This window comes from Equus przewalskii, chromosome 1 (assembly GCF_037783145.1).
Source record: "Equus przewalskii isolate Varuska chromosome 1, EquPr2, whole genome shotgun sequence".
Classification (NCBI taxonomy): domain Eukaryota; kingdom Metazoa; phylum Chordata; class Mammalia; order Perissodactyla; family Equidae; genus Equus; species Equus przewalskii.
The window spans coordinates 31,708,276-31,729,310 of NC_091831.1; the positions used below are offsets into that span (position 1 = coordinate 31,708,276).

Consider the following 21,035-nt stretch of genomic DNA (forward strand, 5'->3'; position numbering starts at 1 on the left):
ATATAAACATGGAGAGAGAGGATACGGCACAAGAGCCCTGAAGGCAGGTGCTGGGATCCCAGTGGTCCTCGGAAGCAGGTGGGCAGGGAGAGAGAACGGCAGTGTGGATGCCACACAACTTGAGAAGCAGTAGACAGGGCGAGGGTGGCACTAAGAAGACAGGAGGCTTATATCCCACCTCGCTTCCTGGCTTCTGAAAGCCTGTCTCTCCCCCAGCACCTGGCTGCTTCCTCTTTTCCTGCAACAGCAGTTCGGTGGGTGTTGCACCCCGTGGAGGGATCCCATCCCCCAAACCTGAGACCCAGGGAAGCTGTTTTATGGAGTCTCAGATCAGCCCAGTGAAAAGGTCCCAGGCCAAGGATCACGAAAAGAGGACCTTCTTGCCCCCATCCCTGCCCAGACATGAGGCTGGCCACAGAGCCCCCAGACTCAGAGTGAGGGGATACAAGGCTTTATTGGCTCAGCTCCAGGCATTTGGCATCAGTGTGGGGCTCTCAGCTGCTCCTGGGATCTGCCTCGTCTGTCTTCTTTCGGTGAGTCTTCAGGGCCCCGTGAGTCTGTCTCAGCTGCTTTGCTTCCTCTCCCCTCTCCCTCCATCAGGAGCCATTCTCTGTGGCAGACCCCACTCATGGAGCCGAAGGGGCCCAGGACCCCTGTGGGGGCCTGAGGAAGAAGGGATTTGGGTGGCAGCATCTCACCCTGGGCTACAAAGTTTGCCCCATAGGAGAGAAAACGGGCCTGTGATTGTGTGCCAGCCCTGTTGGGGGAAGGGGCGTCTCCATCCATAGTTAGGTGGATTCAAAGGGGTGGTAGGTCTGGTGGCTGCGGTTGGGCAGGCTGTGGCTCTGGTGGCTCGGGTGGCTTGGGTGACCCTGGTGGCCATGGTGAGTATGGCCATGGAAGGCGTGTGTGTGGTTCACACCAGCTACGGTGGTTTCCCGCTGGGTGAGGAAATTCCCTTTCAGCTTTATCTCCACCTCCTCGAGGGCCTTCAGCTCCTCTTGGTTGATGTCCTTGGACTCCAGGTGGCCTGAGTTCTGGTAAACTGTGGCACGCTGCAACATGGAGTTAGCCAGTTGCTGCCCCTTGGTGTCAATCTCCTTGGTACAGGCGGACACGGCAGCCCAAGTGGCCTCATCTGTGGATGAGGATTTTCCAGATTCCTTGTGGGTCTCTTTGACCACTGAGGTCCCAGACATCCTCTGCTTGCTGGTGAAGGACTCCTGGTGAAGACCTGTGCCCCTGTCTTGCCTGGTGGTGAAGGTCTCCACGTGAATCGTGGTGCTGGCCTCCCCACTGTCCTTAGGCTGGGGGGCGGTGGCACTGCTGCTGGCATTGGCGATGTTGTTGCAGGTAGCTAGCTTCTCTTCGGAAAGGCGGCTAAAGTGAGATTTGATCCAGTCCTCATTCTTTGCTTTACGGCCTTCTGGTGGCTCATGCTCATCTGGTGCTGACTCAGAGGCTGTCTTCCTTCTCCTTTTCCTCTGAATCCACAGCATGAGGCCTCCAGCTCCGAGTAAGAGGGCAGTCCCCAGCACCACCCTGCATGATGGTTGCTGGATGAGCTCCAAGAAGGTCTCCAGGACCCCAGGCAGGCAGAGCTAAGAGCACACTGGGAGTGAGGGAGCCCAGATGGTATGGTGCATGCTTGAAAGGGCAGGCTCCCTGAGGGTGTCTGGTGGGCAGGCTCCCTGCTGCGCCCTCCCTAGGATGCCCCTCCCGCCTCAGCAATGAACCCCATTGTGAGGAAGGTGGTTGGGGGGCAGGGGGGGGAGAAGCCACAGCAACCCTCACATCTAGCCTGGCAGGCAGTGCCTGAGGTCAAGGACTTGTCTCCCACCCTGACAGCTGTCCCCAAGGTCAGTGGAAGGGCAGCTTCCCCAACTCTCAGTCCTTTTTGCCTTCTGCTTGTGACCTATTCTGCAACTCAGTCCTTCTTATCTTCTAGTCTTTGGTTTTTCTCCCTCCCAATCTGGTGACCCCGGGTGGTAGAGACTGCTGGGTCAGGCTGGCCATGGCTGAAGAACCCCCTTGGCTAGGCTGGCATCCATTCCTGGCCACCTGAGGCCAGTGTGTCCCTCCATCCGGGGCCCACCCCTGCTGTCAGCTCAGCACATTCCAACCCCACTTGCAGCCTCCAGCCCCATTATGGAGCAGAGTCTAGAAGGAAAAGAGACCCAGGAAGGAGCTCATTCTCGAAGAACATAAGGTCACAATCGGGGGGAGACAAGCAGTGGGCTGAGAAGGCAGAGTGATAGGACAAGAGATTTCACCGTGTCCCAGATGCCTGGGGCCGTTCCAGGATGGGGGCTGCTACCTTTTGCCTAGAGATGTACCTGCAAACCCAGAATGTGCCTCCCTCCCCCAATAAATGGGCACAGTTCAGGTTGTGAACAGGTGGCCCTCTGGCCAGGCTCTCCACAGGTTCCAACAACTCAGAGTTTGGTCCTCAACCCCAAGTTATACCCAGGGCCTCTCAGGGTAGAAACAGGCCTGGGCCACTCTATTTTTCCTCCCAGAGCCATCTAACACATTTAAAAAAATAATAAAGAAATGCCCAAATAGGGTTGTAATAATTGTGCTGTTTTATTTATTTATTTATTTGTTTGTTTATGCTGATGAAGATTCACTCTGAGCTAACATCCACTGCCAATCTCCTCCTCTTGTTTTTGGCTTGAGGAAGATCAGCTCTGAGCTAACATCTGTGCCAATCCTCCTCCATTTTTTTGTTTGTGGGACACCTCCACAGCGTGGCTGGTGAGTGGAGTAGGTCTGTGCCTGGGATCCCAACCCACGAAGCTGGGCTGCCAAAGTGGAACATGCGGAACTTTAGCCACTCGGCCATGGAGCCAGGCCCCAAATGTGATATTTTAAACAAAATATTTTATTTAACAAAGTAATGGACTTAATATACATGAAAATATAATGTCTTATTACAAGAAACCATGGTCTGCTCTACATACCAAGGGAATAAGAGATAAGCTTAAAATTTTACGGGGAACAGTATCACCCCAGTCCTGCTGGAGGAGCTCTGAGGTCATCTACCAACCTCATTTGAAAATAACAATTCAAAGTTCATCTTTGAGGTTGTTTTTGGGTGTGAGTTCATGGCCGAATGGCCCTTCTGCAACAACTCCACCCTCCAGCCTCTAGTTAAAACTTTTATTTAGGGCCGGCCCCGCGGCCGAGTGGTTAAGTTTTCACTCTCCACATCGGTGGCCCAGGGTTTCACTGGTTCTGATCCTGGGCACAGACATGGCACCACTCATCAGACCATGCTGAGGTGGTGTCCCATGTAACACAACCAGAAGGACCCACAACTAGAATATACAACTATGTACTGGGGGGCTTTGGGGAGAAAAAGGAAAAAAAAAAGAGAAGATTGACAATAGATGTTAGCCCAAGTGCCAAAAAAGAAAAAAAGTTTTATTTAAAAAGAATACTCTTGGGGCCGGACCGGTGGCTCAGCGGTTAAGTTCGCAAGTTCCGCTTCAGCGGCCCGGGGTTCGCCGGTTCGGATCCTGGGTGCGGACATGGCACAGCTTGGCAAGCCATGCTGTGGTTGGCGTCCCACATATAAAGTAGAGGAAGATGGGCACGGATGTTAGCTCAGGGCTGATCTTCCTCAAAATAAATAAATAAATAAATAAATAAATAAAATATTAAAAAGTATACTCTATTCAAAATAATCAGTGCAAATTTACACTGCTAAAAAATTTTAAAAATAAAAAAGAGCTACACAGTTTCAGGCAATACCTTCCAGAAGAGATGAGGTGGGCGCAGGCACCCCGTGGGTTGCATGAGAGAAGGACTAGCAGCTGCCAAACCCACCGCAGCCTGCACTCCCGGGCACCCCCACACCCTCTGCAGGAGTCGGGGCAGAAGGAGGAAGGGTCCAGAGAGAGCTGGGGGTCTCTGTGGATTCTCTGGGTGGCAGGCAGACATCAGATGCGGAGTCCAGCCTCTCCGCTCCCTGCACTTCCTTGAACCCGGAAGGCAAAGCAGAGCCTGCTCTCCTCATAGAGATTCAAGGAGCTTCCCACTTTACTTCAAGAGAACCAGGTCTCAGCCCACACCTTCAGGCCGCAGTGAGCTGAGCCCCAGCAGAAATTTCCCTAGAGTTTTTGTCAATGCTCCACGTGGGTGTCCACAGGGCATTGCTCATCCCCTAGGGAAGGGTCACCTCACCTCAGCACTGAGATGTGAATGAGAGCTCAGTCATGCCAGCGGTCACTGTCCCAAAGCAGCTTTGCCCACAATGCCAATTGTCCTGCCATTCTAATAATTGTTATCTTTGGATCAATATCTTCTGAGGTACGTCGCTCTTTACAATTGACAGCATGCTTTCACTTGCATTCTCTCAGATTTTTCTCCCAACGATCCTATGAGATGGGCTTTATTGCTCCCCTGTGTCAGATGGGGAGACTGAGGCTGAGAGAGATCATCTCCCCGGAAGTCTGCAGAGCTGCGATCTAACTCTAGAGTCTGTGTTCTTAACGGCCCCACTGCACTGCCCCAGTGGGAACCACTCCGTTCCCAACGCTGGTGCCCACCAGACTCTGTTTGTTGAAGCCATCTGGTTTAGCAACTCAGCAGTCGGTGCAGTGGAGTGAAACAGAGCATGGCCGTGCCGTCACGCCCAGTTCAAACCCCAGCTCAGCCATTTATGAGCTGAGCGACCTTGGGCAAGTGGCCGTGTCACTCTAAGCCCCAGCTTCCCCTCTGTGAAACGGGCCTGTTGAGAGGACCACCTTGGGGAGCTGTGGGTAAGGGATGAGGGTGGGCGGGGCCGGATGGGAGGAACGTGCCACTGCTTCTGCTTTCATTTATTGTGCCTGCAGCTGTGTTGTACATTGAGAGTCACAAATATGATCCGGTTCCTGACCTCAGAGAGGGGAGGCCCATGTGTAAAGGGGGAAACGACTCAGAGGATCAAGAAGAGAAGAAGTTAATTCTGCCAAGGGGAGCTTCACCCAGCAGAGAGAGTGCGAACAAGGCTTTGAGGCAGATGAGGCCCCCGGCTGCCCTCACATTGGCACAGGGCGTGGTTGACAAGGGCTTTCACACCCCTCATCTAGTTTGATCCCCACAATAACACTCAGCTAAGAAAGGACTCCAGCAGTTTACAGCTGGGGAAACTGAGGCAGGAGAGATTCAGTCCAAGGTCACAGGCCAGCTGGTAGCTTCCCACCTGTCTCCTGACTCCAGACCAGTGCCCGTTGTTCCTCTCCCACAATAAAATGACCCCTAGGGTACCCAACTGAAGCTGAGCACAGGGTCAACTGTCCCTGTCGACAGAGCCTGTATACCCTCCTCTGGCCTCTGGCTGAGGAAACAGGGGTCATTCACATCCCCCCTCCAACTCCCACAGTGGACGGGCCCCACTTACCTCGGAAGGGAAAGGTGCTCAGTTTGTGCAGATTCTCCTCCAGTTTCCCATAATCCACTTCTGCAGTGGCAGTGAAGGGGGTGGTCACAGGGGGGTAGATGCCTGTGATGTCCACCTTCCTCCCCTCCCCTGATGCCCAGCCCCCCATGTTCCTGGACAAGCCCCTGCTCAGACCCTGCCTCACAGAGGACCAGACTGGGGCGCCCAGCATCTCCGCAGGAGGCCCAAGGCCCAGCTGGTCTCTGCCCAGGAGGGAGACTGAGTTCGGGCTCCTTCCTACCGCTGTTAATGATCAATGTGTCTAGTTAAATATTTGTTGCTCCCTGACTTGTTGGCGCTGGGGCAGGCCTGGGCTGTGTCCCCAGGGTCAGAGGCTAGGCCTGTAGGCCCCTGGGTGGGGGGGAGGGTCCTCCTTCTCCCTGGGAAGCAGGTGAAGAAATGCCACAACCCAGTGTCCCTCTGGCCAGACAGAGGGCTGGTTTCTGAGGTCCCAACACTAAAGGGTGTCTCCAGTGGGGCCTGGGCCCTCCTCCCACAATTCCCAGCCCTAAAGCCAGGAGCTCGCCAGCTTCCACTTGGCAATTCCGCAGTTGCCAGAGCCGATTGGCTGAGCCGGCCTTGCCCTGTGGGAGGCACAGCAGGACTGGGTGAGAAGCTGCCTGTGATCGCCGCCCCTTGGCTGCCCCACTTCCCTGCCAGGCTCCTCCTGCCAAGGCTGCCACGTGACAGGCCTGTGCTGGCCACACACAGCCCCACAGGACAGCAGTCACCAGGAGGGGGGCCCAGGACAAGGGCGTCGCAAAGCTGATTGATGCTGGGACTTGGGAGGCGGTGTGGCAGGGAAGAAGCAAGAAGAGACCTCAGGAGAAAAAAGCAAAGGGCTGGCTCAGGGGGGCCAGAGGGCTCCAATTCCCCTCACCCCTGAGCCCATCCTGGCTCCCAGGCTTCCTTCCTTCTGAAACATTTCAGACACAAACAGAAACAAACATCACACATAGCAAAAATGATTTTTTTTTTATTGCGGTAGCTTGTGGGCATTCCTGGGTCGTGCACAGAGCAATGGCCGGGCTGGCTCTAGGGGCCATTCTTATGACCCTCCAGCTGCACGTGGGGGCCAGGCCAGGTGCCCAGCTGGGCTGGGGCAGGTGTTTACTGGGCTGGCACAGGCTGCGGGGTCTCCCGCCCACTCTCAGCAGATCCCTCCAGCCCGTTCTGCTCTAACGCTGGCTCAGGGTGCTCCAGAGCATGCCGGGTGTCAGCTTGCCACAGCTGCACCAGGTCCGTGGGGGTCTTTCCTGCCTGGGGAACCAAGAGGAGATCTGGTCACTGTGCAGAAGTCTGTGCCATGAGGTGCCCTTATCTACACCAGTTGTTCCCAACAAGGAGCAACTGACAATGTGCAGTGACTCTTTTGGTTATCACAACTGAGGGAGTAGGTACTATTTGCTTCTTGAGTAGAGGCCAGGGATGCTGCTTAAACATCCCACAATGCACAGGACGCTCCCCCCACAACAAAGAATTACCCAGCCCAAAGTGTCAATGATGCTGGGTTGAGAAGCCCTCATCTGCACCCTCCCATATCTTCCTGACTTATCTGTTATCCCCTTAGCCTCTCTTGAGTCAGGGGGACCCCTACCCATACTCCTCCCTTTTGTGATTGCTCTGGACTCCAAGGAAGAGCTTGGACTAGGGGACACAGGGTCCTGAGAACTCAGGGAACACTGGGAACCAACACAGTGTGCTAGGAAGGGTCATGCCCACTAAGTGCTGAGCTTCCTTGCAGCTCTGTCCCTCCACGATTTTGGCCTCCCCAAACCTGGACATTAGGGCCCCCTTTGGTCCATGTGGGGTCTTTGGGAGGTCCTCTTACTGCCCCTCCTGGCTGTTTCTCTGCACTTGCATCTGGACATAGGGGAACATGGAGGGAGCTGGGAAGCTGGGTGGGCCCCGAACCCCCAGGGGCCCAGAGAGACCCTCCACTGTGACTGCTCCAAGGACAGGCAGGCTGAGTCTTGCTGACTTCTGCATTTCCTCTGAGCCTCCAGCACAGGGCCTGGGCAAGCAGTGCGCATGGATGACTGAGTCAGGGAAGGAGGGAGCTCACCAGGTTCTTGGCCATCATGTCAGCCCCGTGCAGGAGCAGCAGTTTGATGATTTTGTAGCGGTTGAGCCTCACGGCATCGTGCAGGGCACTGTCCCCTTCCTAGAGCCAGGGTGACACTCAGCATGGCCCAAATGGGCATGTGGGAGCCCTCAGGCTGCTTGTGCCCCTACGGTGGGGCTGGGCAAGAGGGAACCCGGACACTCACTCTGTCCTTGGCATTGATGTCCAGGCCCAGGGATAGAAAGTGCTCCACGATCTCCACTTGCCCCGTCCGGACGGCCACATGCAGGGGGGTGCTCAGCAGCTGGGTGAGGAGGAAGCAGGAACTGCTGGCTGAAGGGGCCTGGACTGTGGTGCCTCTGGGAGGGAGGCTGTCTTAACTCTAGCCTAATCCCTCCCCCAGTCCTTGTGCCAAGGCCTGAGCCCTGGAGGGGCAGGGAATGCTACAGTTCCCCACCATCCTATCCAATAGTCTAACTCTGAAGCATTTATATGCCACCTCTGCTGGGAAGCCTTCTATGAGTCCCCTCTCACTCAGCTGCGAGCAACTGCTTACTCTTCTGTCCTTCTTTTAATAATTATAATAGATGCTATTTATGGAGAGATGACTATGTGATGGGCACGGCAAAAGCTCACAAAACATTAGCCTTATGTTGAATAAATAGTTATTTTACATACATTTTCCCATCTAATCTATTCTCTGTAAGACATTTTACAGATGAGCAATAGAGGCTCAGAGGCTGTCACTTGTTCAAGGTTACATATAAAGGAACAAATGAAGAAAAATTGTGGATGAATAAATAAGTGAACGAATGAATAAGTGAATGGATAGATGAATGGATGGATGGATGGACAGACAGACAGATAGAAGGATGATGAAGGATTGCATGGATGAACAAATCCTGCATCTTCGGGGTGGTCCCAGAGCCTCCAAGATAGTGGATCACTTCTCCTCCCTTCTCGTCTGCTCTTCCTGCTCCTGTCTCCAGACGGTGGTCTCGAAGGGCCTGCAGGTGATGGCAGGCACCCATCCCTAGACTCTGCAGCCACTCCAGAAACCAGACTAGCTCACTACCTTCCTGCCTTCCTGGGCTTTTCTCCCCTCTAGCTCCAACCCTCCTGCCACACAGCCACCCCAATATCTGTGAGCATTATTGCCTCACCTTATCCCTCACATTGCTGTCTGCCCCTCGGTTTTGCAGGAGTTTCACCACCTCCAAGTGGCCCCCGCGGCAGGCCCAGTGCATGGCTGTGCAGTCCAGCTAGAAGGGAAGGGTGGGGCTTAATTGCAGAGCTTCAGAGAAGAAAGTGCCCTGGGGGAAAGGAACCCAGCCAAGAGGGCAGGGAGACATCCAGGGGAAGGGTACAGGGAAGGGCCAGGGGCACGCCAGTGCCTGGGTGGATCAAGCAGAGCAGAAGAACACTTGGGGCCCATCCAGTCCAAGCCAGATTTACAGAGGAGGCTCCTGGAGGAGATGAGGCCTGCCCAAGGTCATACAACCCACTAGAGGTGGGGCCTGGCCCCCAAGGCAACCTGTTTGTGTCCCAGGAAGTCTATTGGTGCTGAACCCACCTCCCACCCAATACCTGCCCTCTTGCTCACCCGATCCTGGAAATCCACAGTGGCCCCACTCTCCAGAAGCTTCTCCAGGATCTCCATGTGGCCCTCCAAGGAAGCTCGGTGCAGTGCTGTGCGACGGAACTGTCCCCAGAGAGACTGTCAAGGCCTGACCTCATCTCCCACCCAAGCTGAGACAGAGGCCTTACCCCAGCTCGATTCTGACCCCTGTGCTGGGTCCCCATATCTTCCATGTCTTCCAGCTCCTTTATGCTCTATCCTGCCCAGCCTTGGAGTCCTCCTCTATCCTGGGGACTCCGACCTTCTCACTACCCTCAAGCACATGAAGCTAGGCCTTCGCACAGGCTGTTCCCTGCGCCGGAACACCCACTTGGCCCTCACTCCCTGTCAGTGCTTGATGAATTCCTGCAACTCCAACAAGATGCAGCTCAAGTGCCATTGTCTTCTTGAAAGCTCTGGGCCAGAGGTGTTCCCCGGGGCCCAGGCAACGCTCCACTGTGAGAGAGTGTTTGAGAGCGGGCTGAGTCTCACTTGACTCTATTTCCCGAGTGCCTAGCCCAGGGCCAAGACCAGCAGGTGCACCCCTAGTACTGATTCAAAGAAGGAAGGAACTTCCTCCCTTCCCAAAGCAGTCGGCTTTCTGCTTTGGTCTCTTGAAACACTCACACCAGCAGGAATACCTTTCCACATTCTAAAGATCTGGTTCTGCACCAGTCTCCAAGCTACTCTCAACCCTTGCCTTTTTCTTTTTTGTACCCCCAGCACCTAACACAGTGCTCAGAGGTAGGAGAGGCTTAGACCAAGAAGATTAAGACTCTGGAGTCTAAAGAATGGAAAGGACATGCAGTCGAAGACTACGATAACACAGGCTGAAGGGGGTGACCATTAATTTGCTTAATCCCAGGAGGTGAGTGCGAGAGAGCACCCTATGAAGTGTGAAGGAGAAAGTTTCAGGGAAAACAAAAAGAGATACAATGAGTGATAGAATCATTTTGAAAATAGTGGTGATGGTCGTACGACATTGCAAAGGTAATTAATGCCCCTGAATTGTATACTTAAAATGGTTTAAAAAGCATATTTCATGTTATATATATATATATATATATATATATATATTTTATGTGTGTGTGTATGTGTGTGTGTGTGTGTGAGGAAGATGGTCCCTGAGCTAACATCCGTGCCAGTCTTCCTCTATTTTATATATAGGATGCCACCACAGCATCCCTTGATGAGCAGGGCCTAGGTCTGCGCCTGGGATCCGAACCTGCGAACCCCAGTTGCCAAAGCAGAGTATGCAAACTTAACCACTATGCTAATGGGCCAGCCCCATGTTATATATATTTTACCACAATAAAATAAAAATAATTTTAAAAAGGAAGTATGATACTATACAATGTGACACAAAAATAATATTATGTGCTTTATAGTTTTTTCATACATTCAATAAATACTTATCGAGGTAATATTCTATTTGATCCCCATAATATGCTCTGAGGGAAATAGGCTATTTTACAGAGGAGGAAACTGAGGCATGGAGAGGTGAGGGGCCTAGCCTCAGGTCACATAGCTAGGTTGTGGTGGAGATGGGATTCAAGCCCAAATCTCCTAGTCTTGGGCTCTTTTTATTTGATTCCACTTCTCTTTCTTCCCTAAAAAACCCCGCAACATTTGTTACTCTAGAGGTGGTTCAAGTTGAAAAGGGTCTAAGCATTTAGATAAATTCCTGTGTGGGGAAGAGGGCATCTCAGATCTTTTGAGGGGCCCTCCTCCCAAAGGACACCCAATGCCTGTTCTCAAACAGGCCCACAAGTGGGCGGGGTGGGGGTGGCAACGCAGAAAGGGAGGCAGGCACAGGTGCGGGGGCCAGTGGGAACATCACCTGATCGCAGGTGTCCGCGGAGCCCCCGTCGGCCAGGAACTTCTCAATGACCTTCATTTTGCCCTCTACAGCGGCTTTCAGGAATGTCTCTCCGTCCACAGGGCCAGTCTGGAGGGCGTGAGTGCAGCCGTGGAGAATGGCCCCCAGCGATCCCAGGCCCTCCCAGGCTCCCAGTGCCCAAACAGGTGTCCTCCCCAAGACACTTACGATCTCCTCGGGCTCCGGAGGCGGCTCCTGTGGGGCGGCCAGGGCTTCTCGCTTCTTCTGCTTTCTTTTTTTCCGCAGCTCGATGAGGTTCTGGATCCCGCCCACATCGATGATCTCCCGCCGCAGGTCTAAGGATGTCTTGCGCACGCGCTCTTGGCCCTGCGTGGCGATGGCCCATCAACCCCAGTGCTGGGGCATAGAGTTTGGGGTCTTAGCTCCACCCCTCACCCCGATCTAGGGTTGAGCGGGAGGATGGGGAGACAATCTCAAGAGAGAAAGAATCCAGGTCTAGCTCTCCTGCCGAAGATGAGGAGAAGCAGACGAGACTGGGACACGGACGGCTCAGATCAGGGGCCACGGGAGGCTTGAGGGGGCTGCCTCAAAACCGCCAGGGTTCAAGGCTCCGCATAGGGTGGGGAGTTGATGAGGGAACCTCAGAGGCAATTCTTTTTTTTTTTTTTTTGTAAAGATTTTATTTTTTTCCTTTTTCTCCCCAAAGCCCTGCGGTACATAGTTGTATATTCTTCGTTGTGGGTCCTTCTAGTTGTGGCATGTGGGACGCTGCCTCAGCGTGGTTTGATGAGCAGTGCCATGTCCGCGCCCAGGATTCGAACCAACGAAACCCTGGGCCGCCTGCAGCGGAGCGCGCGAACTTCACCACTCGGCCACAGGGCCAGCCCCAAGAGGCAATTCTTAACCCAGGTCTTCACAATAGGGTCCGAATAAGCTCTCCATGCAATTCCATTTCTGTGCGTATGATCATGAAAGTAATACATAACTAATGTTAAAAGTAAAAAATAAAAGTAATACAGAAGCATAAAAAGGTATGAAGAGAAAATGTCTCCCAGAGGTAAGGTCTGTCATGGCCCTGGTTGATGCCCTTCCAGACATGTGTCCTGTGGGGTCATCCTCCACATAGTGGTCTGGAAACTGGCTTTCTCTTACCAGTATGGAGATCTCTGTCAGCACACACAGCCTCCCGCAGCCCCTTAACACCTGCAGCATGCCCTGTTGTATGACTGCCTCATCACCGGGGCTTCCAAAAAGCGTCCCCTGGGATCTTGTACAGTGCAAATTCTGACTCAGCAGGTCTGGGGTGGGGCTGAGATGCTGCTGACGTGCTCCCAGGGGGTGCTGAGCTGCTGGTTCTGGACCACAATAGAAGGAGAAGGGCCATAACTGCGTGGCCTGTCCCCTGAGCGCAGACATTGGGTTCTCCTTGCACTTACCTTAACCTTTTGTAAGGCCGGACTCTGAGCTCCGTGCTTCTTCTCATCCTCCAACACCAGCTTGTCCATGGGCAGCTTCCTTCCATGGGTGGTTCCTCGGAGTTTCTGGTGAGCCAAGGAGAGGCCATGCTCTGGGGCCTGCCTGCAGCACCTGGGGAGGAAGGTGGCCTCTCCCCCAACCACTCCAAGGGCATCCCCCAAGGACCTCCTCCTACATGACCGCACAGCCCTTCATCTGCCCCACGCCTGACTGTTCCTGGAGGGCTCCAGTCCAGAGCAAGGCTGCCCACCTCAGCCTCACTCCAACTCCAGCTCAATCACCTGCCCGCTGACTGTCCTGGCTCCCCAGCAAGATGAGAATAAAGGCTACTGGAGTGAGTTTTCATGGAATTAAATATATTCACTTTTTCAAGCAATGATATTATTATTATTTTTTTTTTGGCCTTAAAAATTCACTTTGAGGGCTGGCCTGGTGGCGCAGCAGTTAAGTTTGCACATTCTGCTTCGGTGGCCCGGGGTTTGCCGGTTTGGATGCTGGGTGTGGACCTACGCACTGCTTATCAAGCCATGCTGTGGCAGATGTCCCACGTATAAAGTAGAGGAAGATGGGCATGGATGTTAGCTCAGAGCCAGTCTTTCTCAGCAAAAAAAAAGAAGACAAAGAAGAGGATTGGCAACAGATGTTAGCTCAGGGCTAATCTTCCTAAAAAAAAGTTCACTTTGAGAAGATAATAGTGATAAGAGATGATAGTTATCTTTTAAATGGGCTTACTTGGCAATACAAAAATTTGGCAATTTTATGTCAGATACCAACGTTTTTCCCTCAGATTTTACTGATCCATGAAATCCTAGAGCGTGGAAACTGTTGCTCTCAGAGAACCTGAGGGTTGGGAGCCACAGCCCTCAGCTTTCTGCTTGAAGTAAACTCTAAGTATTAACCTGATTCTCCTTGTAATAAGGTGGGTGGAACTCCTTCCAACTCCCCTCTCCATTCATAGCTCCGACTTGCCTGGGCTACTTCCTCCCGGCCTCCTTCTCTCTTCTAAAGGAAACCACTGTTTGTGAAGTGCTGGTGCCCCTGTCTCGAAGTCCCCATGCACCAGGGACATTAGTGAGGTTGGCGGGTGCTGAGTAAGACGGCATCTGGGGAGGAAAGGCCGTCCTTACAGAGCTCTCAGCTGCCTTTTGTATTTCCCACTGTGCTCCGGTGTTAGACTCTTCAAGGGTCATCTTGAGGGCTTTATTTCAAAGGTCCTGTTGTCCACTGGCTTCTCCCGTCCATGTTGGGCTTATGTGGTTTGTGGTCTCCCCAGTTTTGGCCTCACCTGAAACACTGCATCTTCTTCCAGGGACAAGGGACAACCTAGGGCTGCAGCTACTGTCCCATGTGGGACCCTGGCTGGGCTCTCACGCAGCATCCAGAGGGTGGGCTTGGGTCTTAATCGTCTTGGTATCCCTATCACGGGGCCCAGCACGTGGTAGGTGCTCAGCCAATGTTTGGAGAGTAAACCAATGAGCTAATGGATGACGGCAGGTGGGCCCAGCATCTCTGCCCACCCCTAAGTCCTCAGTGGTGACCTGACCCAGTAAGCCCCCACAACAGAGCCCCAGCCCCTGGGCTGGCCTGGGGGCCTCCCTTCTCCTCCCACTCCGAGAAGGGGGTGCCGGCTGGACAGCAGCTCTCCTCTGAGAACCCTGCTGGGCTGGGGCCTGGTGGAAACTACTGGGGACTCTAATGTCCACTCATGCCTTAGCCAGACTCTATAGCCACCTGCTTCAGATTTGTCTTCGTGAGCTGCGTACAGTAGGTGTTCAATAAATGTTTACTGAATTGGATGCTGGTTCACGAGATCCAACAAAACAAAACTTCCACCTTACTTCAGAGATGACTGTACAGATTGAACGAGAGGATGCCTGTCCGGTGCTCAGCACAGGGCCTGGCACGTGGGAGGCCCTCAGTGGGAAGGCTGGCTCTGCGGGCACCTGGCGTCCTGACAGCCTTGCTGCTATATTAGTTGGATGAATGAGTGGACGAGGACTGCTCTGTGTCCCCTTGCTGAAGGTCTCTGTGTGCAGTGGCAGCCCTCCAGAAATGGCACAGCAGCATGACTCACCTGCCTGGCACTGGCCAGCCCACGTGCACATGCCCTTATGTGGATTCCTGGAGATCCAGGGATGCCCTGGCGAGGGCTCCATGGGCTCATGCCCAGCTCTTCCCCCACAATCCTGGCCCCCCCTTCCCTGGTCCTCATCTCCTCTTCCACTGGAGTCCTGATCCTTCCATGTTTCTCACCCCCATTCAGTCCCTCTGCCTTTTTTGAATGGAGTCTACCTCTAAACTGATTTATCTCCTCCCTCCCATTCCTGTTAGGGCCAGTCCTTCCAGCTCCAAGAAGTCCTTCTCAGGGCTGTCAGAGCTGTCTTCCTAAAATAGGTCAGATGGCACCACTTTCCCTCACTCACCAACATCTAGTGGCTCCCCACTGCCCACGGAATAAATCCCTCACACGGCCGTCTTTGGTTGGTGCCCTGCCTCCCTTCCCAGCCTTAGCCTCTACTACCAGACTCTCTCACGACAGTCACGCTTCCACTCACCCTGTCGTCAGCGCCTGTCGTTTCCCTAGCCTGGAATACCCTCCCCGCTCCTGATCTCCACTCACCATCCTTGAAGACCCAACTCAAATGCCATCCTGTCCAGGGAGAAGTCTTCAAGGGCCCACAGTGGGAATGACTCACCCACCCTCTGTGCTCCTTCACTTCTGATTTAACGCCTCTATTTCACCATTTCTTCACTCTGCCTTGTTTCTTAGTTGATCATGCACCTAACAAACGTTGGCTAAAATGAATGAGGGGTGGGTACCACGAGGCCTGGTACCCATCCTCTCATTCCTCACAGCACCGGGTGCTTGGCGGAGCAGACTCTAGGGCAAGTATTAGTTTAAATAAAATGAAGGATAAGACAAGCCCACACCCTCCTCCCCCGACTTCTTTATCCCAGAGAGAATGCCCTTGTCCAGAGCCCCACGCTCCCAAGGCCTCCCCAAGTGTGGCTGGCAGTCCTGGGAAAACCCATGCCTCCCTTTCCAGTGTCCCTTCCTTGCTCTCCTCCCAGACTCTCTCCTTCTTCAGGGACCAAACACTGGAGTCTCTCCTGTCCCAGCCTCCCACCCAGCAGCTGGGGGAACTTCGGGCCCCACACTCCCAGGCAGCACCCCAGCTGTCCTGGTCTGTGCAGCCTGGCCCATCTCCTCAAAGCCCAGGTGGGTGGGCAGAGTCTCAGGGAGCCCAGCTTGGCTCGCCTACCCCACAGTCTCTCAGTTCTTGGGGCTGAAGCCTCAGTCTCCCATTGTCAGCAAACCCCTCTGCCAGGAACACCTGGGGCAGGAATGGAAGTAGCCTGAACACCTGTCCCCTCCCCACCTCAAGTGTGGCAGCCAGGCTCTCCCTTCCCTTAACAGCAGAGCAGGATCTCCTCACAACGCCCTCGGGGCCCCACACCCCTGCCCATACCTCATTCTCCTCCTCCTCTGCCAGCCGCTGATCGATAAGCTCCGTGGCCCTCTGCACGGCCTCAGTGTCTGCCATGGTGCCGTCTGTAACCGCCTCTGCAGGCCACAGGGCCTTGGGGGCTTTATAGGACAGGGCACCCACCCCCACCCCACCAGGCGCCTTTGCCATGAGCTCACTGGCCCATTTCTCCACCTGCCTCCCCCACCTGTCACCTTCACCCCGAGCAGCCCCAGGGAGGAGGGGGAGGCAGGGACAGTCGGCTCCCCAGCCCCTGGCCTATTGGAGCCGGAGGGCACAGCACTGCAAGAGCACGGGCTGCAGGAAGGAGCCTGCCCAGCCACGGTCCTGAGTGAGTGCTTGGGCCCAGCTGGGCCTTAGCCAGGGCTGCTGGGCTGCACAAAGGATCCGCTGGCTGTCCCTAGCCCTGATGGCAGTGCCACCTGCTGGACACCTGGAAACTGTGCCCAGCCCGTGCCAGTGAAGGGGCCTGAAAGCCAAGACGGGCCTGAGTCCCCAGGCTGTCTGGTGAACAGGCCCTGGTGGCTCTGGAAAGAGGCAGATCTGCTCATCCGGGCTGGAGTGCCAGGGCGGTGGGTGGGGGTCAGGGCAGCTGCCTCCCTCACCGCCCACAGCTCCTGCAGGCCGTGGCCTCTGGGGTCCCACAGCGCCCCCTAGTGAAGCATCACTGCACGTGGCCGCACATCTATTAGTCCCTGACAAGCCTCACCACATCAGGGTAAGTCTTCAGAGCCTCTGCAAGACTTACAGGGTCTTGCTTCAAGAGGGGTCTCAGGAAGCCACTGAAAGGGCCAGAGTGTAGTGCCAAGCCCAGCAGACGAGGACACCAGCTCTGACTGATCATCCTTTCCTCCCCGGGTTCCCTGTCAAGCCACCCTGACCAGGGACTGGCCGTGCTCACTCAGAAAGAAAAATACTCCCAACTGGAGAAAAAGCAGCTCTGGACTTGCTCACTTCCACACCTGGAACTGTGGGAGTGAGCCCTGGGTCACCTCGACCCGGGTTTAACCTGCCGGGGAACCACAGATGCCATGGCTCTGGGGTTCTGGAATGCTCACATGGCCTGCCCCTCGCTGAACAACCTCATCTGAGATTCCCCTCTCTGCTCATATGCACACTCACCCCTCGCGAAGGGCAGGAATCGGCTCCTTTTTCTCTCTGGTTCTCTCACTGACAAGCCAACACATGCTCATCAACTAAATCTGTCAGAGATTTTGCTCTAACATCACCAAGGGTGCAGCATCTCCAGGGTTTCTGCACGCACCTCAGTCCCGGGGTGGCTCCTGCAGCTGGAGTGGACCAGCAGGTAACTCACACCCCCTTCCTGAGATGCTGCCTGTTTTCAAAGCACTTTCCCATCGGTTATCCCATTTAAACCTCCCAGCAACTGAGGAAGGAGGCAGGGCAGGTGGCATCATCTCCACTCTAAAGAAAAGCAAAGTGGGGGCTGGCCCCGTGGCCGAGTGGTTAAGTTTGCGCGCTCCGCTGCAGGCGGCCCAGTGTTTCGTTGGTTCGAATCCTGGGCGCGGACATGGCACTGCTCGTCGGGCCACGCTGAGGCAGCGTCCCACATACCACAGCTAGAAGAACCCACAACGAGAAATATACAACTATGTACTGGGGGGCTTTGGGGAGAAAAAGGAAAAAATAAAATCTTTAAAAAAAAAAAAAAGAAAAGCCAAGTGGGTTCAGAGGTTGAGTGGCTTTTCCTAAGGACCTAGGAAAACACAGGGCCTGGAATGCTAGCCGTTCAAGGATTGCTCCACCGTACTCTGCTGTGCCTGGAGCAGCGGGGGAGGCCTTGCACCCACCTGCTCCCACACCAGAACTGGCTCCCAGGGCTCCACAGAGCGGCAGGAGAACCCAAAGTCAAAGCCAGGCAAGTCAACAGCAAGGAGCAAAAGGCTTTATTGATAAATATGCAGATACGTCTGTACACAGGGACCTGCTGTGGGGCCACAACCAGGCTGCAGACCCCCCGCCACTTGGGTGACAGCCAGGAGATGGCCCTGTGCAGACCCCTGCCACAACAGCCCAGCTGTCCGGCCACTCGCCTCATCTCTGCCAATTGTGCTGCGGGCAGGGAGAGGCAGAGGCCGGTCTCAGGCTCCCGGCCCCTGGGACTCCCCAGCGGTCCGGTCCCCTCCCCTCCGGGGGACTGGCACTGTGCCCCGGGCAGAGTCAGGGGGTGGGGGCAGGGGAAGGAGACAGCAGCTGCTTCAGACCCTGAGGAGAAAACCGGAGTGAGCACAGCCGGCAGCACCAGATGACAGATCTGGGCTCCAGGGCCTCCAGGCTGGCCCTTGTGGCTCGAGCCCGCCACAGGAGAGAGGCAGGATGGAGGGCCCCAGTTTGCCTTTTCTCTGACAAGGTTGGCAAGGCCTGTGTGTGGCAGCATGCTGCTTCCTGGGTGCTGGGCACTGGTGGCCCACAGTGCCCCTGGGAGGCAGGGTCCCTCACGGCTCGCCCAGCAGCCATACAGCAGGGAGGTGCCCCTGAAGAAAGAACAGCACTGGAAGGCAGCAGCAGGGATGGGGGTCCTAGTGCTCCAGCTGGGAGGCCTCTCAGCCTGGCAGAGGCCCTCCTCGGCCTCTCTGCCCAGGGGTCCGTGGGCTCATCAGTCCTGGGGTGGTGGGGGCTGGTTGATGATGACCTGGATGACAAAATCTTTCTGGATCTTGGTTTCCTGGAGCCGCGTGCGGTCTGTGAGCAGCTTCCCGGAGAAGAACCATCGCTGCCAGGATGGCTCGATGCCCTCCTGGGTGTGCAGCTGCCTCTTGAGCTGCCCGACTGTGTCAGGCAGGCTGGCGCTGAGCCTCACGTCCTTGCCTGTAGAGAGGCGCACCTTGAGCGGGAACTCGCGGCGCACGCTGGGTGTGGGCTCGGGCGGCTCCAGGCTCTCCTCCTCAGTGTGCTCCAGCAGCAGGTTCACGGGTGGCGACAGGCAGTAGATGGGCAGCTGGTAGCGATTGCCCAGCTCGTCATAGCATTCACAGAGGGTGCCTGTGGGAAAGGCAGGGTGGGCTGAGTCTGCTTGGGGATCCACTGTTATGGACTAAATTGTGGCCGCCCAAAATCTGTACGTCGAAGCCCTAACCCCTAGTGTCACTGTATTTGGAGACAGGGAGTAATTGGGAGTGATTAAGGTTAAATGAGGTCATATGGGTGGGGCCCTGATCCAATAGGATTAGCGTCCTTATAAGAGACACCAGAGAGCTCTCTCCCTCCACCACGTGAGGACACAGTGAGCAGGCCACGAAGAGAGCTGTCACCAAACCCAAATCAGCCAGTACCTGATCTTGGGCTTCTCAGCCTCCAGAACTGTGAGAAATAAATTTCTGTTGTTTCATAAACCACCCAATCTGAGGTATTTTATTATAGCAGCCTGAGCAAACTAATATACCCGTCACTGCCACCCCACAGTCCCCAAACCCACCCTACAGTCAGCTCTCCTTGGGACAGCTGGCAGGAGCTCAAGGTCGAGTCAGGAAGACCTGGGCTGGCATTCCAGCTCCATCAGGTGCTGGCTCGTTCAACCCTGGCAAAGTACTGAACTCTCCACTCGTTCATTCAGCAGCTCTCTCCTGAGCACCTGTGTGCGGTGCTGGGCTTACGAGGATGAACGAGATAGCAGAGGCCCTGCTCTTTGTGGCTTCCACCTTACTGGGCCTCAGTTTCCTCACATGTACAACGCATTGCACATAGAAATACACTGACTGTGCCTTGAGCACCTACTAAGTGTGAGACTGGACTAAACAATGTTAGGCATAGCTCATGGAATCCTAACAACTGTCCTATGAGGTAAGGGTCCCCGCTTTACAGTTCTGAGCCTCTGAGACTTTAAATCTGAGAAGCTCCTTGCTCAAGGTCACAGCTAGGAAATGGAGACACTTGTGTTAAACCGAGGTCCACGACTCTAGAGTTTCACTGTTACCCTCCACTTTACACGGCCCCATAAGGCTGTTATGACCTTAAGTGAGATATGCAGCAGAAGCTTCTAGTTCAGCGCCCAGCACACAATAAGCACCCAATAGCAGGTGAGTATCTCTGATGTTCTGGGATCCCAAGGCACCCCAAGCAATCTTTAGATGGCTCTCATCACACTGCTTTGAGGTTTGTTGGTGCCTTTCTGTCCCCACATGGGGCAAGCAGTGGCTGTCTGGCTTTCCTTTGTGTCCTGCTCGCGGTCCACGCTCAGGAAGAGCTGCCTGAACGAACAAGTGAACAGCCACCTCCACCACCCACCAGCTTGGAGAGAAACGCCTGATGTGTGGTCGGCTGGCCACGGGCTCTCCTCTGCCCTAAATGGCACTGATGGCCCCCTCCCTCCAGTGGGGAGAAAGCCCCTGCCCTGCCCGCTCACCATGAGGCAGGGTGATGCTGGCTCCATCCAGGATGGCCTGAGCCAGCTCGTGGTCATTGGCCTCAGCCGCATAGGCAGCAGCCTTGAGGGCGTCCCAGATCTCCTTGCGGCCCTCGAAGGCAGGGGCCGTGTCCCAGAACTCATCCCGTTTGCTCCGCAGCTGCCCATCAGTCATGGGGTAGTCGCTCTTCCACTTCAGCCGCTCCTTCTTCAGGGGCTCGTTGCGTCCTGGGCAGGGCAGAGGGGAGAGAGGCTCAGCATCTCTAAAGCCAGGGCTGCAGTCCGCCCTCTCTCCAGCCTCTCCCCTGCCCAGCACCCCACTGCAGTGGCTCCTAAGTATTTAGGTCTATGGGCCCTTCCTTGGAGTCAGGGAAGACTCTGGAAACTGCACAGATCCACCCTGGGGATATAAAGTACTTCAGTCAGCAAAGCATATACTACCTTTGTTATTGTTGCTGCTGTTAAGTTTCTATTTTACTCTTTGATTATAAAGAAGTACATGTTCAGTTTTTAAAAATCTGGAAAGAATATGGATGTGTAAAAATAATAACTGCTGCCGTTATGGAGCCAGCTTGTGCCAGATCGCAGGCGAGGCACTTTAGGCCCATTATTCATTTCATGCTCAAAACAACCCAACAGATGGGGAAACTAAGACACAGAGAGCTTGTCATTTGTCTCAGGCCACACAGGTACCAATTTAACCCAAGACTTTCTGACTTCCAAGGCAACCCTCGGACCGCTGTCTGTACCATGCTGC

The 21,035-nt window shown here is 54.7% G+C and overlaps 4 protein-coding genes across 13 annotated transcripts in view; all 4 read right to left on the reverse strand.

Annotated features, from left to right (window-relative positions):
* HOGA1 (4-hydroxy-2-oxoglutarate aldolase 1) overlaps positions 1–6,052 on the reverse strand; it is a 32,956-nt gene extending 26,904 nt beyond the window's left edge. For 2 of the 3 annotated variants that reach the window (XM_070560004.1, XM_070560014.1), the window contains exon 1: positions 5,390–5,966. In XM_070560004.1, coding sequence (XP_070416105.1) covers positions 5,390–5,600 — 211 coding nt within the window. In that variant the 5' untranslated portion in view covers positions 5,601–5,966. Of the gene's footprint in view, positions 1–5,389 lie in introns of all 3 variants that reach the window. The other variant, XM_008531849.2, reaches the window with a different exon arrangement.
* On the reverse strand, positions 436–5,064 carry C1H10orf62 (chromosome 1 C10orf62 homolog). Its single transcript, XM_070560027.1, has one exon. The coding sequence runs from the start codon at positions 1,497–1,499 to the stop codon at positions 789–791; it is 711 nt and encodes a 236-aa protein (XP_070416128.1). The 5' UTR covers positions 1,500–5,064; the 3' UTR covers positions 436–788.
* A 332-nt stretch (positions 6,053–6,384) lies between the features above and the next one.
* ANKRD2 (ankyrin repeat domain 2) lies at positions 6,385–16,534 on the reverse strand. The gene is made up of 9 exons (XM_008531854.2): positions 15,898–16,534; positions 12,388–12,492; positions 11,159–11,317; positions 10,952–11,059; positions 9,097–9,195; positions 8,657–8,755; positions 7,699–7,797; positions 7,494–7,592; positions 6,385–6,688 (listed from the first exon to the last, which is right to left on the reverse strand). The coding sequence occupies exons 1-9, from the start codon at positions 16,063–16,065 to the stop codon at positions 6,539–6,541; spliced, it is 1,086 nt and encodes a 361-aa protein (XP_008530076.2). The 5' UTR covers positions 16,066–16,534; the 3' UTR covers positions 6,385–6,538.
* A 1,273-nt stretch (positions 16,535–17,807) lies between these two features.
* Positions 17,808–21,035, reverse strand: part of UBTD1 (ubiquitin domain containing 1) — a 52,583-nt gene continuing 49,355 nt past the window's right edge. For 6 of the 8 annotated variants that reach the window (XM_070560034.1, XM_070560046.1, XM_070560062.1 and 3 more), the window contains 2 exons: positions 20,279–20,506; positions 17,808–18,918 (listed from right to left, as the gene is read on the reverse strand). In XM_070560034.1, the coding sequence (XP_070416135.1) occupies positions 18,533–18,918; positions 20,279–20,506 (614 nt within the window). In that variant the 3' untranslated portion in view covers positions 17,808–18,532. Of the gene's footprint in view, positions 18,919–20,278; positions 20,679–21,035 lie in introns of all 8 variants that reach the window. The other 2 variants (XM_070560042.1, XM_070560067.1) reach the window with 1 other exon arrangement.